General features: G+C 38.9%; 1 protein-coding gene across 1 annotated transcript in view; it reads right to left on the bottom strand.

Annotated features, from left to right (window-relative positions):
* Positions 1-23,174, bottom strand: part of RECK (reversion-inducing-cysteine-rich protein with kazal motifs) — a 92,829-nt gene that overhangs the window by 39,512 nt on the left and 30,143 nt on the right. The window contains exons 7-9 of the mRNA XM_006863093.1: positions 6,849-6,882; positions 4,160-4,357; positions 1,688-1,955 (exon numbers count right to left, since the gene is read on the bottom strand). Of these exons, the coding sequence (XP_006863155.1) occupies positions 1,688-1,955; positions 4,160-4,357; positions 6,849-6,882 (500 nt within the window). The remainder of the gene's footprint in view (positions 1-1,687; positions 1,956-4,159; positions 4,358-6,848; positions 6,883-23,174) is intronic.

Below are 23,174 nucleotides of genomic sequence, written 5' to 3'. Positions count from 1 at the left end.
AAGTGCCGGAAGACCTTCTCCCTGACTGAAATAATTTTGCTGGTTTCTTTGCTCCACATAATTTTCTCTGCTGAGTTTTTTGTTTGTGGGTTTCCTTTTCCTTTTCCTTTCTGTTGTGTTCATGTTTACTATAAGTTCCTGATTTTCCTCTTATAATTTTGATGTGCAGGTATATTAATTTTCTTTGGTTATCCTGTAATTTATTACTATTTTCCCCTATTTAAACATCTGTAGTATCTTAAAATCTACTTGACTTCCTAGCCTTTTGTTAGTTTTGCATATACATAATTCCCTTTTTGTTTTGTAGTTGACTTAATTATAAATTGATATCTCTGATTCTCTATTTTCAGTCTTGTAGGTTTGTTTTACTTTAAATATTTCTATATCTGGATTGAGTTCTGAGTAGTGTTGTCATGCATGTTAATTTCAGGTTGTTGTCTGCTGTTTTTCTCAGTCCAAAGAATGCCCTTTTGTGTTTTTTCCTAAAGCGGGTCTGGTCATTACAAATTCCTTAATTTCTGCTTATTAGGAAATGTTCTCATTTCACCATTGTATTTGAAGAAAAGCTTTTCTGGGTATATGATTTTTTTGGGTTGGCAATTTTTTTCTTTAAGAGTTATGCATATGTCATCTCATGGACTTCTTGCCTACATTGTTTCTGCTGAGAGACAATTTTTTGTTTCTTATTGGTTCTCCTTTGTAGGTAACTTTTTGTTTTTCCCAAGCTGCTCTCAGGGTTCTTTCCTTGTTTTTGGTTTTGGAGAGTTTGATTATGATATGTCTTGGTGATTTTCTTTTGGGATCTATCCTGTTTGGGGTTTGTTCAGCTTCTTGAATGCCTATCTTCTCATCTTTCACGATATTAGGGAAGTTGTCTTCAACAATTTTCTCTGTGCTTTTTATTGTTTCTTTCTGTTCTGGAATTCTGATTATCTGTAAGTTGTTCCTATTCAGGCGTCCCACATCATTTTAGACTTTCTTTAGATTTTTTTCATTATTTAAAAAAAAATGTTCTTCTAGTATGCTAGTACTGAGAGATTTATCTTTAAGCTTACTAATTCAGACTTCTATTGCTTTAAATCTACTACTGTGCCATTTCAAAGTATTGTCCATTTCTGAGATCTTAGTATTAACCTTCTGGATTCCTAAATGTAGGTTTTGTATTATTTTAAACTTTGTATTTATTTTTTCAGGTTGTTCCTGCAGTGTTCCTGAATTCTTCTAAAGTGTTTTCTGTGTTCTATTTGCTTTCTTTGATGTGTCTATCAATCCTTTGAGTACCTAAATATCATTTTTTGATTTCTTTTCAGTTATTTCCATTACCTTTTTTTTCTCAGAAATGTTTCTTGGTTCTGCATCTTGGTTGTTTATTTGTGCCATTCTCTCTACTTTCTTTGTGTGAGCAAATTGTCTGTTGCCTCTGGGACACTGTGGGGTTGTTATACTTGTATTTAATTGATGACTATATGTTGGTGTGTTCTTAAGCTCTCACCAAGAGACAGATGAATTCTTTCGCTCTTGCAAATAGTTACAGCCTTGGAAACCCTATCTATACAGGGTCACTATGACTTAGAACCTATTTGGTGGCACTTACAAACAATACCAACAAACTCCTAGCCTACACAATGCAGGAAAACAGCATATATTGTTAAAATCCCCAATTAGCAAAGGAAAATGAGATACTGACCGACATGTTGAAGTATTTGCTTTAGAACAACAGTGCAATTTAGCCCCATCGAGGCCTGTGGAGGGAGGAGGGTGTGCAGTGACTCCAGGGTGACGGGACAGTGAACCCTGAAGGAAACAGAGCCAAAGTGGATCTTGAGGCAAGGGCTGCTTCTTACAACCCTCGATGAGGCCATCAACAATCTCCATTTCTGTTTTCTTAGACATCAAAATTCTCTTGCAGGCATTTTGACAGGCATGATCTTCAGCTCTCTCACAGCAATATAAACCTACATATTCCGAAAATAAATGGCTTAATTAGCCCGGTTTCTATTATAGACTGCTCAAAACTAAAACCAAAATCCCAACATACCAGAAACCATTAGTACTCTGAATCATGATGTCAGTATCTGCAGTATGACAGGGCTTCAAAAAGTTAGAAAGTGAAATCCCATTATCTTTTAATTCCATTTCTGAAACTTTTTGAAGCCCCCTTGTGTATAGGGCCTACCGAGTTTTCCTTTCACTACTTTGCAGTGTAGTAAACCTGTGAGGAGCTAAAGGTAGACAAAGTGTCTATTACCAGAATTTACCATTGTCCCCAGTCATAGGGCCTCTAACACTATCCCTATATAAATGCAAAGGTATCCTACACTGAAGAAGTCCCTGAATGCCAGGTGTTTTTCATACTTGGACAAGATACTGTAGTTCAAATTGAAATTATCTTCCTGCAACAAATAACTGTCTAAAAGGAATTATGTTCTTGATATGAGAGAGATGACAAATTTCTATAGTAACAACCATATTTGATCACGTTCTAGGACAGAATGAAACCTTTCTAAATCTCTATACGGTAACTAATGAAACACAATTGTAATTATAGTGAAACCTGTGTGAGCCAGAATTCAATGTGACTGCCTGTTTTTCCAGGTCACCGAACTGCTAACCACAAGATCAGCAGTTCAAACCTATAAGTGGCTCCAAAAGAGAAAGATCAGGCTGTTTGCCCCTGTAAAGATTTAGTTTTGGAACCCTTAGATAGGGCCGCTATGAGTCAGAATCGACTCAATGACAGTGGGTAGGTAGATAGATGTAAGCTTTCCACCTTTGACAGGGTCGGCTCTTAGCACTTTTATATCACCTGATTCAACAGCAGTGGCTTTTTTTTTTTTTAACCTCTAACAAAGGAAAATGGAGTCCTGGTGTGGACTACTAACTGCAAGGTTGGTGGCTCAAATCCACCTGCTGCTCCTTGGAAACCCTATATAGGGTTGCTATGAGTCACACTAGACTCAGCAGCAAGTAACAACAGAGTAAAATATTTTGAGTTTTCTCTTTCTGCCTTACACAGGTTCTGGTTTTTTGCAGGTTTTACTGTATATAAAATAGTATCATACTCTGCCAAGACATCAGTTTACTTCTATGGAATTTCTGCCTTTTATTTTCTACCAAGAATCATAGCATGAAAGGACACTTTTGACCAGACTGTAGCTTTCAGAAGTTTCTTTGAAGTAATTTTCTCAGGTGTCTTTTACATTTTCAGAGAACTATTCACACCTGCATGTTTGTAGATTTGTTTTCTAGATTCTGATGTAACACAGACATTAGAGATGGTTGTTTTCCTGCCCATACAACATCTTTCTACTTATTCTGAGCTGCTTACTCGCTCCTTAGCTTCAGTAGCATTTCTATGCAGCATAAGTGTCATGGAAGACGGATCTATGTTTACAGTGAGTGAAGAAGGTTATTTGTGGCAAATGCTTCATCTTCTGATTTTCACCAGAGCTACATTACAGAATGCCAAACGCTTTAAGAGTTCTGATTTAGATGATGGCCAAACAAGTCACACAGTGCTTTTAAGTTCACAAAACAAGTCTTTTAATATCCCAATCAAAATCAGTATATTGGCACCTAGCTAATGCCTGTCTTTTGTCAGTTTGATTAATTAATCAGCTTTTTAAAAAGTTAGGTTATTGCTAGGGGATGAAAAGGGATTCTAGGGCTCATAAAGCTGACACTTTGAAGAATCCCTTAAGGTTCAAGTTTAGGCATCCTGATCAAAGAAAGTATCAGGCTTTTTGTTTCTCTGGATTCTCATTTTTATATTTTCATGACAAAAATAGTAAACATCCTTCATATGCATATCTACAATATAGTTTTGTAAACATATACGTTTTCTTATAGGACAATGGAAAGTACAAAATCAAAAAGTATGATTATTTAAAATTTTAATAACTATTATCCAATTTCCCTTTAAAATTCTGTACCAATTAATCTCAACTTCAACATTAGAGAGCGCCCATTTTCTCACACCCTCAGTAGCTCTAGTCATCTCTGGCACCTTTTAGCTGTGACTCTATCAAATCTCCCAAATCTAAATTCCAAAGAATGTGTTTCAAGTGACTCAGATGACACATGTCTACAAGAACTTTTTTTGTGTGTGTACTCTGTTCAACAAAGATTGAAAAGAGAGGGATTTATCCCTCTTACTTACTATCTGTTGGGTTCTTCATTGGATAGGACTGGGTGTAATTGTTCACACAGTGGATTAGTTGTGGACTAATAGAGGCACAATAGTTTTCCACTGCTTTGATCTGAGATGGACCAGGAGAAGAGTCTGTTCGGAAAATGGCTTGACAGTACTCTCGGCAGTTTGTGTGATGACCTGCATAACTGCAGCAAACTGAGCCCACTGTCAGGGGAAAGAAAGAGGACACAGAGATGGAAACTGCTATTTCACAACATCAAATCTTCATGCTTATGATGGAACAATGTGTCTTTTTGAATTTGAGAAGACCATGCCATAGAAAACAGTGTTACTGGAGGCATAGCAATGGGGATACTAAGGTGCTCACTGATATAAGAAAGTCATCTGACAACTTAACGTCTACAGTCTAGGGGTTGTCAAAAAGGCACAGTAGCACTCTCCTGGATGAGTTAGGCTGCATGTGGAAGTAGTCCTGATTGTCATGAGGACTACAGCCAACATGGACTGCATAGGGATGAGGACTGTTAAACATCCTGCAACACATGGGACACTCAAACACAACCCAAACTCCCAAAATGCCAACAGTGTCCATGTTGAGAACTACTGAACCAAGCATCTTTCCACACTGGATTTGTGGTGTGGCGCTCTGGGTTACTGCGCTGGACTGCAAGGTCGGTTTGAACCTCAAGGCTGGTGGTTTAAGCTCACCAGCCGCTCCTTGGAAACCCTATAAAGGGTCGCTATGAGTTGGAACTGACTTGATGGTACTTAATAACAACAACAACAATGAAAAAAAATGAGGTCTTGGATTTGTAAAATAGTACCCGTGAAAATAGAGAGTTCTGGTATGGCACTGTAGGATAAGCACTGGACTGCAAGGTTGGCAGTTCAAACTCACCAGCCACTCCTCAGAAACCCTATACAGGGTCACTAAGAGTTGGAACCGATTCAACAGCACTTAACAACAACAAAAACTAAGAGATATCAGAATCATTTCAGAAATTATATTACTGTGTATCTTCAAACAAAACTCCAAAACTTTATATATTGTTCTATACTGTTAAAACATCTCCAAGAATATGCATAAAGTCTTGATCTCACAACACTTACGACTAGCTTCAATACACAAAAGTAAAACCCACAATTTAAATGAATAGGGTCTGCATTTATATATTTTAAAGAAATCAGGGAAGAGCAATTCAGGTCTCTCTGGAGAGCTGGATAAGTAGCTAGGAGTGCCGATGCAGTATTTATAATGGAGCAGAGAAAGAGACCCTTAAAAGTGGGCCTGAAATCAATGTTACTGAATTGTACATGTGAAGATTGTAGCGTGGCAAATGTTTTCTTACCTATGTATTTACCTTAAAAATAAACAAATAAAATAAAATAAAAGGGGGCTGATGGGTCTGTGGAAAGCTGAAGGGAGTCAACTGTGTGGCAGGAAGAGGTTAAGAGGAAGTCAAGAAATCTCTGATAATTATTAGAGATGGATATGGAGGAACTAGAATCAGACTTCTGGTAAATTCCACAGGCTGATGACCAGAGAATTCATGTGAACTCTAGAAATAATGATAAAAATAATCATAAACAAATAATTAGACTAAACTGATATAGGACAGGTCTCAAGTTTCCTGAGTCAGGATGCTTGTATACCTATTAGATCACCTAAGCTGTTACTTGTAATCACTATCAAACTTCTTGTGCTTATTGCTGAAAAGGCCGTTTTCATCCCAAAGAACAATTGTTACTGTCTATATTTACCATTGTAAAACTCAATGCTATTGGTGGTGGTGGGGATAACAGGACAGAAGAGACAAGTAAGAATAGGACAAAGATGCCCATCTTTTGGCTCCCCCGTTAGGCTGTCTTCCTCAGCAATGTGGGAGGATATAGGAGTAGGTACAAGAGACCATATGGGAACTCTTGAACTAAGCTCCAGTTAGGAAGGATAGAGGATAAAGTATAAACAGTGAAAGTTTCTTATTATCCTTTGATACACTGTACTGTCGGGCTAGTCAGGACTGCCTTTTATTCCTCAGCTACGTTTTCACCTCTAACTGCTCAGACTACTCTCTTCACCTGGAATGCCCCTCCTCCAATCTCCACTGCTTACATTTTGTTCATCTTTCAAGATGAGCTTAGATTAGGTGAGATACTAATTCTATGAAGGTACTTATTAATATTTCTGCAGGATGTAATTCTTCCTTCTGCTGAACTCTTTATAGCATTTTATCAGTGTCAAGTGATTTTTTTCTACCAAGTGCTAGAGTCCTTTGTGTAAAAAAGTTACATCCCCATAGATCTGGATTTATTGCACACGGATCAAGCTAAGCACTCAACAGATGCTTTCAGAATAAACAGAGAGTAAGCCCTTATCAAGTGCTACATTATATAATGCAGATATACTTAAGGTCTGAAAGTGATCCTATTTATTCAAGTGAGATGTAAGATTCCTCTAGCATATCTAGCTCTGGTACCTGATTGTAGATCTACACTTAGAACATGGGAATGATTATAATACACGAGTGGCTTGAACACCCCAGAAATAAGAGACACTCAGAACTCTGCTGTGCAACTCATTCAGATATGGTGTTTAATGCCGGGATCCTGGCAATATCTATGACAGCTAAATGATGTTCTGTAAACGATGTTTTTCTCTTTGAATTGCTTGTATAACCATCAACAATATACTTACTTTCATTTCTGTTAATGCAACTGAAAAGAGCATTCTGTAAATTAAAAACAAACAAACAGAAATTAACAACCAGATAGAATTTCTAATCTAATCTACTTTATGGTTATGTAGAAATCAGGATATCAACTATTTAATTCTTTTCTAGATCTGAGACTGAAAATAAAGGCGCTGTGAAATATATACTGGTGAAAAGGAAACCAACCTTCTGTCATTGTATTGGGGATTAGGATTATCCCTCCAAACCATAAACTAACCACATTATAGCAAATTAAATTTATGTAAAAGTTTATGTGTGTACAGGCCTCAAATGAATTAATCTTAATTATTTTTCATCTATTAAAAACCTTCAAGAAAATAATCTCATAAAAGATATTTAGGAAAATATGCTTTCCAAATAATCACTGCATTTTACAGTTAAAAGGACCTCAGGAATGACTTACAATCATCTCAAAGATGGCAATGCACTTGAATAACCTGTGGCGCTAAAAGAAATACAGCTTCCTAGACCTTACCCAGGAGTCCTGGTGTGGCACTGGTGAGCCTCAAGGGCAGCAGTTCATACCCACCATCCACTACTTGGAAACCCTATACAGGGTTGCTATGAGTTGGAACCAATTTGACAGCACTAAACAACAGAATCAGAATCTGTGGGTAGGACATAGAAATCCAAATTCTAAATAGGACTTCAAAGGTGTTTCTAATATAGCCATCTTGGGACCATTTGGGGATCTCCCTACTATTTTATAAATGAAAAAAGTTTCCTCAGCAGAGAAAAGAAACCTGTCCCAGGTCACAAGCAGAGTATGAGACTAGAGTCTTGTTTCCAGAGTTCTTAGATCATTCTTCAGAAAATACTACACTGTACTAAAGTTAAAAGAAAATGAGCAGTAAAAGATAAGAAACAAAAATTCCTTCTAGAACTACTTTGTTCTATGAGATGGTAGCGTAGGCAGACACACGGAGCAGACCATGTGCTACAGTGACGAGGTGGAACTGATACAGATGATGACCCTGGAACCCTGAGCTTCTGAGGATAGAACAGAGAGGTGGGCTAAGTGCTGAATGGAAGAGGTAGCTGAACAGGAGTAGCAAAAGAGAAGACAAACAGGTGAGTTGTCAGCTGGTGTGCAGAGGTGCAACTACCTTGAACTTTTGCAAATGATTGTCAATACAGTGGCCAACAGGCACAGTACGTGGCTAGAGGTTGGTAGCAAGTGGGGGGGTATAGTTCTCCCTTATTCTGTGCCCTTCTGGTAGCTGGGGGCATGTCTAATTCCTGCCCTCACCAAGCCAAAGGACAGTGATATCCCCTCCTGCTCAACTTTGGCTCTGCCCTGGGTCGGGAGCTGGGCTTACCACCCTCTGCTTCTGGAGGTGTGTGAACCTGTCCTGAACTACTATTCACAAACAGCCATTAGAGAACTGCATTTACAATTCCAGTCTCTATCACATCTACCAGGGCACAGATAGTGAGTGCCTTGTTGTTGTTACGTGCTGTCGAGTTGGTTCCAACTCATAGTGACTCTGTACAGGGTTTCCAAGGAGTGACTGGTAGGTTTGAACTGCAGACCTTTTGGTTCAGAATCCAGTGCTGATCTTATAGCATCACACCAGGAGTCCAGTAAGTGCCTTAGAACACAATATACAATTATCAACTAAATATAAATACGATGCCACAATGTCTTGGAGAAACAGACAATTTCAGTTTACACAAAGAAACAAGACAGAGTGCCTCAAAGAAGTGACCAAAATGCAGAGTCAGAAAATATAATACTAGAAATGGTTCCAGAACTACTTGATTTGGAATTAGAAAGAATGATATTTAGGTGCCTTCAACAGATTAAAAAAATTAGAATAATTTAAGAAAACACGACAGGAACAAATTGACACAAGGAATGAAAAATTGGAAACCATACAAAAATAACAATTAGAAAGCCGGGAGACTGATAGACTAAGATTTCAGAAATGTACATTGAAAGGACAAAGAAGTAGAACTGCATAATGGCAGGCTAAATTACTGAGCTTGAAGATGAATCTCTCAATATACAACTACTAGAGGAAACATCTGATAAAAGGAGGAAAAAATCCAAAGTAAACTGTAACATCAATAATTTAATCATTTATTGTTGTTGTTGTTAAGTGCCATAGAGTCGGTTCCGACCCATAGTGACCCTGTATAGGGTTTCCGAGGAGCAGCTGGTGAGCTTGAACCGCCGACCTTGCAGTTCAAATGGCTTTGCAGTCTGGTGCATTAACCCACAAGCGCCACACCAGGACTCCAATTTAATCATTAGAAATACCTTTTTTCAACAACATAAATGGCAACTATATATGTGAACCTCACTAGATGGAATACACAAGAATCAAATCGACTGTATCGGTGAAAAGAGATGATGGAGAAGCTCAACATCATTCATCAGAACAAGGCCAGGAGCCGAATTGTTACAGACAATCAATTATTCAAATGTGAGTTCGAACTGACACTAAAGACAATTAAATATGTCTACAGGAGGCAAAGTATGACCTACAGTATATTCCACCTGAGTTTAGAGACCATCTAAAGAACATATTTGAGGACTCAGGGAGGGAGAGGGTCTGTGTGCTGATGGCCGGGGGGCAGGCTTACGGGGTGTACCCTTCGGTTGTTTGATGATGCATGGAGGGGATTGTAATCATTGCAAAGAGATGAATGTGGATGGGATGGATGTGGAGCTAGTGTTTTCCCATGTAAACTATCATATAATTCAGAATAAAAACTTAAAAAACAAAAAAACCTAGCTTGCATGGGTCAATATGCTCTATAAGGATTGTTGTTGTTAAAAAAACAAACAAACATATTTGACACACTGAACATTAATGATCAAAGACCAAAGAAGTTGTGGGATGACATCAAGGACATTATATATGAAGACAATAAAAGGTCATTAAAAAGACAGGAAAGAAAAAGATAAACAAAATAAAAGTTAGAAGAGACTCTGAAGCTTGCTCTTGAATATAGAGTAGCTAAACAAAAGGAAGAAATGATAAGTAAATGAGCCAAACATAAAAATTAAAGGGTAACTAGAGAAGACAAATAATTACAATGAATTGTGCAAAGACTTGGGATTTAGAAAACCAAAAGGAAAGAACATGTTTAAGCATTTCTCAAAGTGAAAGAACTGAATAAAAAAATTCAGGCCTTGACTCGACATATTGAAGGATTCTATAGGCAAAATGGGGACTCCTGGTGTGCTGATGTAGGATCAGCACTGGACTGTGAACTACAAGGTGAGCAAACCCAAGAGCTGCTCCTAGGAAACCCTACACAGGGTCGCTAGGAGTCGTAACTGACTCAATGGCACTTAACAGTAAAAATGGGCAAAATGGAGTCTGGTGTGACACTAAAATAAGCACTGGACTGCTAACCATGAGGTCGGCACGTAACAACAACAGTACCATGTGCAAGATAAGAATTCCTGGTGGTACACTGGTTAAGTGCTCAACTGCTAACCAAAAGTCTGGCATTTCCAAACTACGAACCAGTTGTTCTGTGGCATTAAGATGTGGTAGTCTGTTTCCATAAAGATTGCTGTTGTTATGAGTTGGTACCCACTCATAATGACTCTATGCACAACAAAATGAAATACTGTCCAAACATGGGCCAACCTCACAGTCATTGCTACGTTTGAGCATACTGATGTGGCCACTGTGCCAATCCATCTCATTGGGGGTCTTCCTCTTTTTCACTAACCTTCCACTTTACCAAACATGATGTCCTTCTCCAGGAACCTGCCCCTCCTGATAATATGTCCGAAGTATGAAAGACTAAGTCTGGCCATTCTGACTTCCAAGGAGCACTCTGGTTGTATTTCTTCCAACACAGATCTGTTTGTTCTTTTGGCAGTCCATGGTGCTTTCAATATTCTCCTCCAACACCATAACTCAAATGCATCAATTTTTATGGCCTTCCTTATTTATCCAACTTCCTTATTCATTATCCAACTTTTGCATGTGTATAAGGTTATTGAAAATACCATGGCTTGGGTCAAGTGCACCTTGGTCCTCAAACTAACATCTTTGCTCTTCAACACTTTAAAGGGTCTTGTGCAGCAGATTTGCCCAATGCAATATGTCATTTGATTTCTTGACTGCTGCTTCCATGGGTGTTGCTGGTTGATTCAAGCAAAATGGTCATTAACAACTTCAATCTTTTTTCCATTTATATAGATGTTATTTATTGGTCCAGTGGTGATGATTTTTGTTTTCTTTACATTGAGGTGCAACCCATACCGAAGGCTGTGGTCTTTGATCTTCATCAATAAGTATATTAAGTCCTCTTGGCTTTCAGCAAGCAAGGTCGTATCATCTACATATTGCAGGTTGTTAATGAGTCTTCCTCCAATCCTGATGCCATGTTTTCCTTCATATATTCCAGCTTCTCTGATTATTTGTTCAACATACAGATTGAATATGTATGGTGAAAGAATACAACCCTGGCATATACCTTTCCATATTTTAAACCATTTAGTGTTCCCTTTTTCTGTTAAAATACCAATGGCACAGCTTCCAGAATCACAGCAATACACAAACCACCACAGTATGACAAACTGACAGATAAGTGGTGGCCATAAAGATTATAGCCCAGTAAACAATATAGGGTAGTTCTTCTCTGCAGAGTTGCTAGAAACAGATTAGATGGCAATGTGTTTGTTTTTTAAGGGCAAACTAAGAATGATGCAGGAAATATCAAAAGATGGAAGGAATACACACACAGTCAATGTACTATAAAGAATTGGTCGATGTTCAACCTTTTGAGGAGGTACCATATGATCAAGAATCAATCATACTGAAGGAACAAGTCCAAGTTGTACTAAGAATTGGTGACAAACAAAGGGTCAGGAATTGGTGGAATACCAATTACGATGTTTCAACAAATGGATGTAACTCTGAAGTGCTCACTTGACTACTGAAAAAAATTTGGAAGACAGCTATCTGGCCAATCCACTGGAAGAGATCCATAATTTTGCCCATTCCAAAGAAAGGTGATCCAACAGAATGTGGAAATTATTAAATAATATCATTACTATCACTTGCATGTATAATTTTGCTAAAGTAATTAAAAAATGATTACAACAATACATTGACAGGAAACTGCCAAAATTCAAGTTAATTCAGAAAAGGATATAGACCAGGAAAATCAATGTTGCTTTCAGATGGATCTTGGCTGAAAGCACAAAATACAAGAAAGATATTTACCTGTGTTTCACTGACTATACAAATGGATTAGACTGTATAGATTCTAACAAACTATGGATAACACTGGGAAGAATGGGAACTCCAGTACACTTAACTGTGCTCATGAAGAACCTGTATATAGACCAAGAGGCAGTTGTTTGAATAGAACAAGGGGATACTGCATAGTTTAAAATCAGGAAAGGTGTGTTTCAGGGTTGTATCCTTTTGCCATACTTATTCAATTTTTATGCTGGGCAAATAATCCAAAAAACTGGACTTTAAGAAGAAGAATGGAGCATCTTGATTGGAGGAAGACTCATTAACAGTCTGCGATAACAAAGATGATACACCCTTGTTTGCTGAAAGTGAAAAAGATTTGAAGCACTTACGAATCATTTACTGATGATCAAAAACTATAGCATTCAGTATGGATTACACTTCAACATAAAGAAAACAAAAATTCTCAAAACTGAACCAAGAAGCAGCATCATAATAAGTGGAGAAAAGACTGAAGTTGTCAAAGATTTCTATTTACTTGGGTTCACCATCAACATCCATGGAAGCCTAACAGACTAAAATATTTTCTCTCTCTTCCTTTACAGAAAAAAATTCCAATTCTTGATGCAGAAGTGCACAGTTTTCTCCCTTGATGTCACCTCCAAAGTTCAAAGATCTTCCCCAGTATCTCTCATTTCTTTTAATGCTCACTGATAGATTTGCATGCATAATTTGTGAATTATGGCAGTACTTCTAATGTTAATCAATGTAATGTTTATGGCTCTCTTTAGCTGTATCTCTTTTCGATTTAAGCAATGGTGCTTCATTCCAGTATACTGGTTTTATGAATTCAGCAATTCTCTGTTGCTCATTTTATACCTATCATAAGAGTCCTGGTGTGGCGCTGTAAAATAAGCTAATTTGTAAGACTGCTAATTGCAAGTAGGTGGTTCAAACTCATCAACTGCTCCTTGGAAACACTATACAGGATTGCTATGAGTTGGAAACAATTCAACAGCAGCACTTAACAACAACATGATTTCATAGACTGATAATTATCTTCTTTGATGAAAGGTATCTAATTTTACTATAGGCACCTGTTCACTGGGTAAACAAGTGCAGATTAGTTTATTTGATAGGACGTAACACACACACTGAATTATAGCATTATTGTTGTTAACTGCCATTGAGTAGGCTCGGACTCACAGTGACCCTGTATAGGGTTTCTGAGGAGTGGCTGTATAGTTTTTCATTTCTTAAGATAGCCAATCTTAGGGTTTTAACTAAATTCTTGTCTTTCAAATGTCTGATCGCCATCTGGTGATAAAAGTAGGAGTAAATTGAATTTATACTCAAATTATATGGAGTCTCTTTTGACCTTCTTGCTTTCCTAAACCATATTGAATGTGTCTCCATATAATACACCTCCCTCATTTGAATTATTCTAAAACTGATAAAGACAGCAGTGCTGCCAAGGTCAGGAGACACCACGACCTCAGAGACTCAAAGAACACATCAGTGTACCGGAGGTGACAGAGAGAGCCCTGAGAGCCCTTTAAATCCCAAAGCCCTCATTTTCAGCTGAAGACACTGCTGTACACAGCAAGTAAAGGGCAAAGCCAGGGAGAGACTCCAGACTGCTCCATCAATGCACTTACCATGGTATGATGCTGTAAGAATAATTGGATTCTTTTTCTGAATGCAGTCAATGCAAGGTTGGATTTATGAATCTATTTGGATAGGCATTCTCTCTCTTTTTTCAATCAGCACTTTAAATTGTGTGTGTGTGTGTGTGTGTGTGTGTGTGTGTGTGTGTATGAGAGAGAGAGACGCTGAAATCTTTTTTTCAGGTAGCTGCTATCATTATTAACTAGTTCCCCAACTGACTCTCACTGGTTTTCGAGAATTTCAACAAACTCTTTAATCTAGTGTTGGGAAAAGACAACCTGTGGGTAAACCTGGCCGAAAAACCAAGAGACAGAGTGAGATCAAAGTTAAGGAAACCCTACGTATTCCTTTATGCCCTGCTGATCTTCCTTTTTGGGGAGAAGTCATTGGGTGTACCTAGAAGGTACACTCTGATGGTCCAACCTCCATCCTAGATTTATTTTCTAGCCCAATCACCCACTTTTCCACATAAATGACCCCTTCAAATGTTTCTTCACTTGCCCACCCATCTGTCTTTTCTCTGTTCCATACCTTTACATTACCTGCCATTTCAGTTCCCTCTACTATTCTAACCAATGATGAGGACAATGAAAACTAAAACATGGATCATATGAATGTTATTAAAAAATTCAAGCTAGAATTTTGGGTGTTTTAGTCACTTTTGGATAGAGACCCAAAAGAGCAAATTTTATGAGCTATTATTCTATGTTTTCTGTTCCCAAGGCAGGAGTCCTGGTATGATACTGTAGAATAAGCGCTGGACTGCTAACCACAGGTCAGCAGTTCAAACCCACCAGCTACTCCTCGGAAACCCTATACAGGGTTGCAGTGAGATAACACTTAATAACAACCTTCCCAAAGCTCTGCTACTCAGGTTAAAAAACTATGTTTGAAATTTCACAGATGGATTACATTTCTCCCAATTTGAAGCTCTGCATTTCATACACGGAATCCAGCTCATCAAATGCTAAGTTGGTGAGGCTAAAGAACTAACCTGGAAAAACAGACATGTTTTTAAATATCTAAAGGTGTTTTATTGTTTTCTTCATTGTGGACACCATGCCTAGCACAAAGTATAAGAGACTGTAATATGTAAAGAAGTTTGACATCATGACATGTTGTTGTTAAGTGCCATCAAGTCAGTTCCAATTCATAGTGACACTTGTATGGGGTTTCCAAAGAGCATCTGATGATTTTGAACTGCTGACCTTGCAGTGAGTAGTCCAGTGCTTATCCTACAGTGGCACACCAGGATTCTAGTTACCTTCAATTGCTTTACCCAACCAAATTGTCATTTCAAAAAGACTGAAATAAAATATTTATATGACTAGGATGCTCAGTACTCCATAAATAAATGAATGGTATACTCTTTACTCTTTCAAAGAATGTCTAATTCATATACCATTACTTAGGGTTTCTACATAAAACTGCCATTTACTTTGAAACAAAGGACTTTGTATAATTATAATTACCTTGTATAATTCCAAAATGAAGATTAATTTGTATAAAAAGTGTTATGTAAGTACTGACTATAGCACCTACTTAAAGGCAGTATTATAGTTCTTCTTAAGTCTTACCTGCTGTGTTAATGGTCCACATTATCCTAGGTAGGATATTTTTCCTTCAGGCTCCAAGAGTGTCTAGTACACACTTCTAGCAATGGACTTGTATAACGGACTATCTGAATTTCTCTCTTTCCATAGACTGGGCTAGAAGTTTCTTGAAGATAGTGGCTAATATTCATTTTTTATCTTTGTACTCTGAAAACTGCCTGATACATACTAATTGTGAATGCAGAGTTAATGAATAAATGACAGATACAAAGACAAGTGAGACATAAACTCTACCCCCGAGAACTCAGAATTTAGTACAAAAAGAGACATGTAAAACAGTTACATTATAAGGTACAAGTGCCACACTGAAGCACGTAAACAGTTTTGAGGTAGCATTCAACTTTATGTGCATGGAGGGAGGAGAAATGAGTAGGAAAGGTTTCAAGGAAGTACCATGTAAGCCAGAATTTGATTACAAGAAAAAAAAAAAAGGTTCTAATTATAGCTTTTGCTGATGTTTGCATTGTAAATACTCCCACCATGACTGATTCCAAGTTATAAGGTGGCTTGCAAAATTTCTGAATATCTAACATCAGTTCTCCCTAGCTGGTAGAAGCCAGCTATAGCACAGTACTGGTAACAACCTGTGCAAAACAACATGGTAACGGCGAGCTAGCTAAGCCCTACAACATTCAATAGACTCCTGTGAACCTGGGTGGAGACCTGGTTGGCCGGAAGTGTGGCAAGACCTGGGGACTCTTGGGCCCAGAGTCAGTGACATAGCCACAGAGGACTAGACTGGAGAGTGAAGCATCCAGCTGATAAGAAGAGAGGGCATATGCACAAGAACACCCACACTTGCAGATAATACCCACTACACCTGGCTTCAATGACTGGATGATCAGAGCTCAACCAGAAGAAGAAAGAGGAAAAAAGACTAATCTGATACAATTTGATGAACTTGACCTACACCTATGAATGCAGTAGCTCAAAAAAGGGAACAAATCTTTACAGCAAGGATCATTCCCACCCTCTCCATACACAGAGTAGACAGGGATGGGCAACTTGGACACTGGCTACCAAAAATGGGGGGGCTACAAAGGCAAGAAGTGACTGGCTTGCAAGCTTTCAAGAGGGAACCTAGATTCAGAGGGCACAGAGGAAGGTAGAATCTCCACTGAGTAGTATCCAATCTGTCTAGGTGGGGCTGATGAAATGAAATGTGGATGGGTCTCTTGTGATACAATAGTGAATAATTGTTATCAGGACTGCTTGTGAGGGTTGGAAATGTCAAGGTAGACGTTTTGTAGCAAGGAGGGGAGTGATAAACTTTTCAGTCTAGGAGCGGAGGTCCCTAGGACCATCAAGGGAGAAGAGCGGAGCGCGGGACCCTACCCAGAAAAGCAGTGATGCCTGAGATGGAGACAGAGACGATGATGTGGGGAGATGGAAGAGCTGGGAACTTTAGATACAGAGAGGGAGAGGGGCTGTGTGCTGACGACTGGGGGGCAGGCTTGTAGTGTATACACTTTGGTTGGTTGATGATGCATGAAGGGGATTGTAACCATGGCAATGAAACGATATACAATAGGATGAATGTAAAACTAATGTTCTCCCATGTAAACTATCACATAATTCACAATAAAACATTAAAAAAACATAACAACATGGTAAATCTCAGAAATTCCAAGTAGCATGTTAATAGTGGAAAGGAGGCAAGAGTCAGGGATTAGACAGAGAAAAGTTTGGATTAGTAATACAACATGAGCATATTGAAGAGTTTTAAGGAAGGGTTTTAATGACCAGGTTTGGTGACTCTAGAAGTGGCGATAGTAGACAGGGGTAGAAATTATGTATGTCTATTTGGGTAGCTGATGTGGCACTGTAGGATAAGTGCAGGACTGCAAGGTTGGTTTGAAATACAAAGCCAGCAGTTCAAACTTCGCAGTTGCTCCTCAGAAACCGTATACTGGGACGCGATGAGTCAGAATCAACTCGATGGCACTGAACCACAACAACTTGGGCAGGTATTGCAGTAAGAAAACTGTTATCCAGAAAGTTGTGTAAGTGTGAACATAAGTTTCCATGACCCTGAGATCAGAACTAGATGGTGTCCGGCCACCACTCCCAAGTGTTCTGAAAAGGATCACATTAGAAGGTCTTGGATATAGTGGGAGAAAATGTGGAACAAAGCTTCAATTTATAAAAAAAGACCAGGCTTACTGGTCAGAAAGAAACTGGAGGAAAACAAGACAATGACTCTTGGTCAACCTATAGGTCTGGAACTGAAATCACCCTTGTGGCTCCATTTTCAGCCAAGCAGTAGATAGGCATATAGCGGGACAACAACACAACAACCATTCAAGACTAAAAGGGCAGCATGCACCTCAGGAAAGAAGGTAGAATGGAAACAAGAATCACAGGGAGGAAGTGGCACAGCTGATGTTACAGGGAGGGGATTGCAGTCGTTGAAATGAAACCAAGTATATGATTTGTTGAATGAAAAATGGATGGTGTGCTCTGTAAACCGTCACTCAGTTCACAATAAAAAGTTAAAAATTTAAAAACAAGACAGATGTGTAAGGTAAGGTAGTAAGCTAGTACAGCTGAGGTAATAAAGGAGGGTCTGAAAAGGAGATGGACATAAGATTTACAAGTTTTTGGTTTGTGTGTCCAGGAGGGTTGTACTGGTATAATCATGCAAGGAATGTAAGACACTTAAGGTCTTGTGTGTGTGTGTATGTGTGTTGGGGGATGGTATGGGGAGAGAAAGAGGGAATAGAAAGACACAGAATGGAGGGAAGGGAAGGTAGGGAAAATAACAATCCAATTTCATAGATTTGGAATGTCAGTGGACCATCAGAAGAAACGCATTTGTCCAGTAATGGGTCTGGAGCTCAGAAAGAGGTCAGTAAAAAATAATTCTGAAGTTCTCTTCATATAGGGACAAGTAAAGCTATAGTGGACTCCTGGTGTGGTGCAGTTGGATCAGCACGGGACTTCAAACCATAAGGGCGAAAGATCAAACTACCAGCTGCTCATTGGAAAGCCTATACAGGGTCGCTATGAGTCAAAACCTACTCATTGGCACTTAACTACTACAACAACAAAGATATGGGGTAGAAGAGATTGCCTAGGGAGAAACACTTACCACTAAAGGATATGACCTGATCAGAATTCCCATTTGGGACAAACAATCAGGTGACCTCTGAGAAGAATAGACTGACGAGAAAGTATACTTTTACCAGCAAGGAGACTAAATAGGAGTTACTCTCCTTCCCACAGTACAAAACAGAACATGACAAACCAGAACAACATACAAGTGGAACACAATTAAGGACTGTATTCTGTCTTAAGCCAGTACTGCAGGACCTGTTAGGTTTCGCTCTTTTTGGAGCTCATCAGCTGCAGGCAACGGCTCAAATGTTTATAATACCCTTTACAAAGTCTCCTTGTTAGGGTCTTCAATTTACTCTATCTTAACAATTCTCCAGAAGCCCAGGTGGTACACTGGTTAATTGCTCAGCTGCTAGTGGAAAGGTATGTGGTTAGAACCCACCAGTGGCTTTACAGGAGAAAAGACCTGTTGATTTGTATTGGTGAGGATTTCAGCCTAGGAAACCCTATGGGCAGTTCTTACTCATTCCTGTAGGCTAGCTATGGAATTGACTCAAGCGTATACAACGAGCTTTTACACTGATGTCCTGAAGGCTTTCCTGGAGCAAAGTTCTTTTGGATCAAACACCCAAAAGCTGACTGGTCAAGGGCAGCTACCATACTAGACGGTCTCCTTAGTCATTAGAACTACTGCAGCACCAAATTGAACACCGAGCCTTAGGCGATCTCTGGCTATCCAGAGACTCCTACTGGTCCCGATGCCATGCCGGCCCCTCGCAACTCTAAACTGGGCTCTTTTCCATCTCTTTTCTTTTATGCGTCTGGCATTAAATCAAGAATCAAAGTTAATTTGAGAAAAAAGGGAACAAAATAAAATAAATAAATAAAAACCTTTAAAACAACAATTTATTGTGATGTCCTGAGAATACATTGTGCAGCCCATTTGGTGGTGGCGGTTGTGTGCCATAGAGTTGGCTCTGACTCACAGTGACCCTGTATAGGGTTTCCAAGGTTTTTTTTGGGAGTAGAAAGCCTCATCTGTTTCCTGTGGAGCGATGGTAGATTTGAACTGCTGGTCTTGCGGTTAGCAGCCCAGCTCATAATCCACTACTCTGCTGCTCAGGTAGGCGTAAATATACTTCAAACTCAGGCATCCAATGGCAGAACAAAGCATATGGTGAATGGCTCTATGTATCTATCTACACATATACAGCAGTCCTGGTGTGACACTGTGGGATAAGCACTACACCTTAAGGTCAGTTTGAATCACAAGGTCAGTGGTTCAAGCTCACCAACAGCTCCTTGGAAACCCTATACAGGGTCACTATAAGTCTGAACTAACTCGATGGCACTTAACAACATATTGTTGTTGTTGTTAAGTGCTGTCGAGTCAATTCCGACCCATAGCGACCCTGTATAGGGTTTCCAAGGAGCAGCTGGTGAGCTTGAACCACCAACCTTGCAGTTCAAATGACTTTGCAGTCTGACTCATTAGCCCACAGCACCACACCAGGACTCCTAACATATATATATATATACACAGAGAGAGAGAGAGAGAGTCCTGGTGTGGTGCTATAGGATAAGTACTTGACTCCCATCAGCCACTCCTTGGAAATCCTACACAGGGCCGCTAAGAGTTAAGTGCCATTGAGTCGGTTTCCACTCATAGTGGCTGGTGAACTTGAACTGCTGACCTTGCAGTTCAAACTGACCTTGTGGCCCATTGCTTTATCCCACAGCACCACACCAAGATTCATATATATACACATATACTACGTATATATTTACTGTTATACACATAAATTATCTTTGGAAACTTTAGGCATGGGGTGACTGGTATAGAACAGGTAGGAACGAGACTTTTTATTGTATATCATTTTGAACTATGTAAATGTTCAAAAAAATAAATAAAATTTAACACATACTTGTCTCCTATGCATTTAGTTGTGTTTACAGGACAGTGTGGATAGAAGTGGAACTCACAAGGGTGACCATCTTTATTTTTGTAGTTCTTAGTCCCTTTTTAATATCCTCACACTTACTTACTTTGTTCACTTTGTTCTTTTCTCCTTTAGTCTTATTTTTTATCTTAGCATTCGCCCAGAAACAGAGTCCCATGGCAGAACAATAGTTAAGTGTTAGTAATCCTTAACTTTAAAAATTGAACTGCCTTCACAAAAACTGTCATCACAAAATAACGTCTACTTACCTTTCTTTATAATTTCTCACCTTCCTTAATGAAATAACATCAAATAACTGAACTGAAGAAAGTGAAATAAGAAGGGAAATGAAAAGGATATTTTTGAAAGAAGATAAAAGATATACAGAAGAAAGAGACATGTAAACATGTAAAAGTCTGATGACAAATTTGTAGCACTGTACTCCAGAGGTGCATGTAGCAAATGAAAAGGCTTATATGCTATGTTAAAAGAATGGTAGAGAAGGTCTGCCATTAAAGGTATGAAATGGATTTAGGAATATTTACAGCCACTGCCAGGTCTCAGGAATTCACAAGCTTCACGTCATATTAATGACCTTTATTTTGCCACTCAAGAAAGAAAATGACTATAAATAACCACATTAAGAAAACAAAAACAAAAAATCCCCCACCATTTTGGTGGCTAGAAGAAAATGTTAACAAATTGTGGACAAAGTCTGTACAAAAAGAACCAACATATGTCTCACACCTCATGAAAGCCATGAGCTCATTTTTACTTTAGTTCTGAGCAGACAATGTGCACTAACTAGAGTGGCTGCAACAATGGATGGAAGCTGGCATCGGTTCTGATGCTTGGGGTTTGGGTCGTTCCAATGGCTGAATATTTTGAACATTCTTCTGTGATGAATCCCATCTGGTCTGACCAACATTTCTAATGGGCCAAAGGCTGAGTCTGAAAAAGCACAGATAACCTAGAAGTGAGCTTGCCCATGGCTCTTGAACATGGCTAGGTGTCCACGGTTAATTCTGGTAGTTGCTACAGAGCTGGGCTTTATGACTCTCAATCTAACACATATGATTTGGAAAGAAGTGTTTTCTTCCAAGTACAGACCAGTATAAGAGAGTTGCAGAGTTGGAAGGAGGCTCATCAGCTGACTCTCCTGTCAGTAGCAGAAATCCCCTCCACAATATGTGAAACTTTGCTAAGCCTATGCCTGAATCAAAAGCTAAGCCTTTGAATAATTCCAGTGGCAGGAAGTTATCTTTTTCTTGGAATACCTTATTCCACTTTGAACATAGGTAGGGCCCTCCCAATGGAATGCCAACTCAGTATCCGGCTCTTTCTCTTCCCTTTAGGAAGCAATCTTGTCACTTCATGACTTAGGACACGATTCTCTATCTTTAGTTTTGTATTCATAACCACTTTGGAGATAAGGATCCCTACATTTAAAAAGATCTAACTCTCAACATGCTTCAAATAATTTTTAAAAAAACTAAGCCTTACAATGAAACAATATATGATAGGATGAATGTAAATCTAATGTTCTCCCATGTAAACTATCACATAATTCACAATAAAACATTAAAAAAAAATAAAAAATTAAGCCTTAGACTATTTAAAAGCCTTAACATATATACTATTGTCACTAAATATTTTTAACCCCATAACACATAACTGTTTCATACAATCTGCTATGTATGCTTTAACTTACCCACTTTCTATTTGCACTATTTCCTTTTGCATCTCAAATGAATTTCAGCCTACGATAGATGCTTTACAGCTTCTGTTAGAAAATTCCAATAAAAGATTCAGTAAAAGAGTCTTGGTGTGGCACTACAGGTTAAGTACTCAACTGTAAGGTCAGTTTGAACCACAAGGTTAGCAGTTCAAACTCACCAGCCACTCTTCGAAAACTCTATACAGGATTGTTATGGGTCGGAACCGACTCCAGGGCACTTGATAACACTACTTTTGTTGTCTAGAAACATCTCAATTTTGTCCTCTTTCTTGAAAAAATATTTTTGCTGGATACAGAATTCTAGGTTGACAGTTACTTTCATTCAGAAGAGTGCATATTCTCATTCCACTGCATTTTGGCTTTTCTGTGGTGCTGTAGGGTAATAAGCAGTGGAGGGACAGTTGCAAAGTTGATGGCTTGAACCTACCAGCTGCTTCTCAGAAACCCTACGCAGGGTCACTGAGTCAGAATTAACTCGACGGCACTCAAGAACAACTCAGAAATCAGCTGTGGAGCTAATGTTATTCCTTGCTGGTAACATATTTTTTTTCTGACCAATTTTTAAAAATGTTTTATTGTGAATTATATGATAGTTTACATGGGAGAACCTTAGTCTTACATTCATTCCATCGTATATCATCTCATTGCCATGGTTCCAATCCCCTCCATGCATCATCAACCAACCAAAGGGTATATCCTAGAAACCCACCCCTTACACTTCCCCCTTTGCCGCCCCCCATTTTTCAGCCCACAGTCCCTTTCCCTCTCTGGGTCTAAAGTCCCCAGCCGCTTCATCAGTCCACGTCATCGTCTCTGTTTCTATCTCCATCTCAGGCATCTCTGTTTCTCTGGGTAGGGTCCCGCTCTCGGCTCTTCTCCGTTGATGGTCCCAGAAACCTCCGCTTCTAGCCTGGAGAATCAATCACTCCCTTCCTTGTTACAAAACATCCACCCTTGCATTTCCAACCCTCATAATCCATCCTGATAAGCATTATTCACTACAGTATCACGAGTTACCCATCTGTACTTCCTTTCATCCGCTCCGCCCAGACAGATTGAGTAGTACCTACTGGAGATTCTGCCTTCCTCCGTGCTCCCT

This window comes from Chrysochloris asiatica, unplaced genomic scaffold (genome assembly GCF_000296735.1).
Source record: "Chrysochloris asiatica unplaced genomic scaffold, ChrAsi1.0 scaffold00053, whole genome shotgun sequence".
NCBI classification, from domain to species: Eukaryota; Metazoa; Chordata; class Mammalia; order Afrosoricida; family Chrysochloridae; genus Chrysochloris; species Chrysochloris asiatica.
The sequence above is the reverse complement of the archived record's forward strand: the minus strand, read 5'-3'. Positions and strand labels throughout refer to the sequence as shown.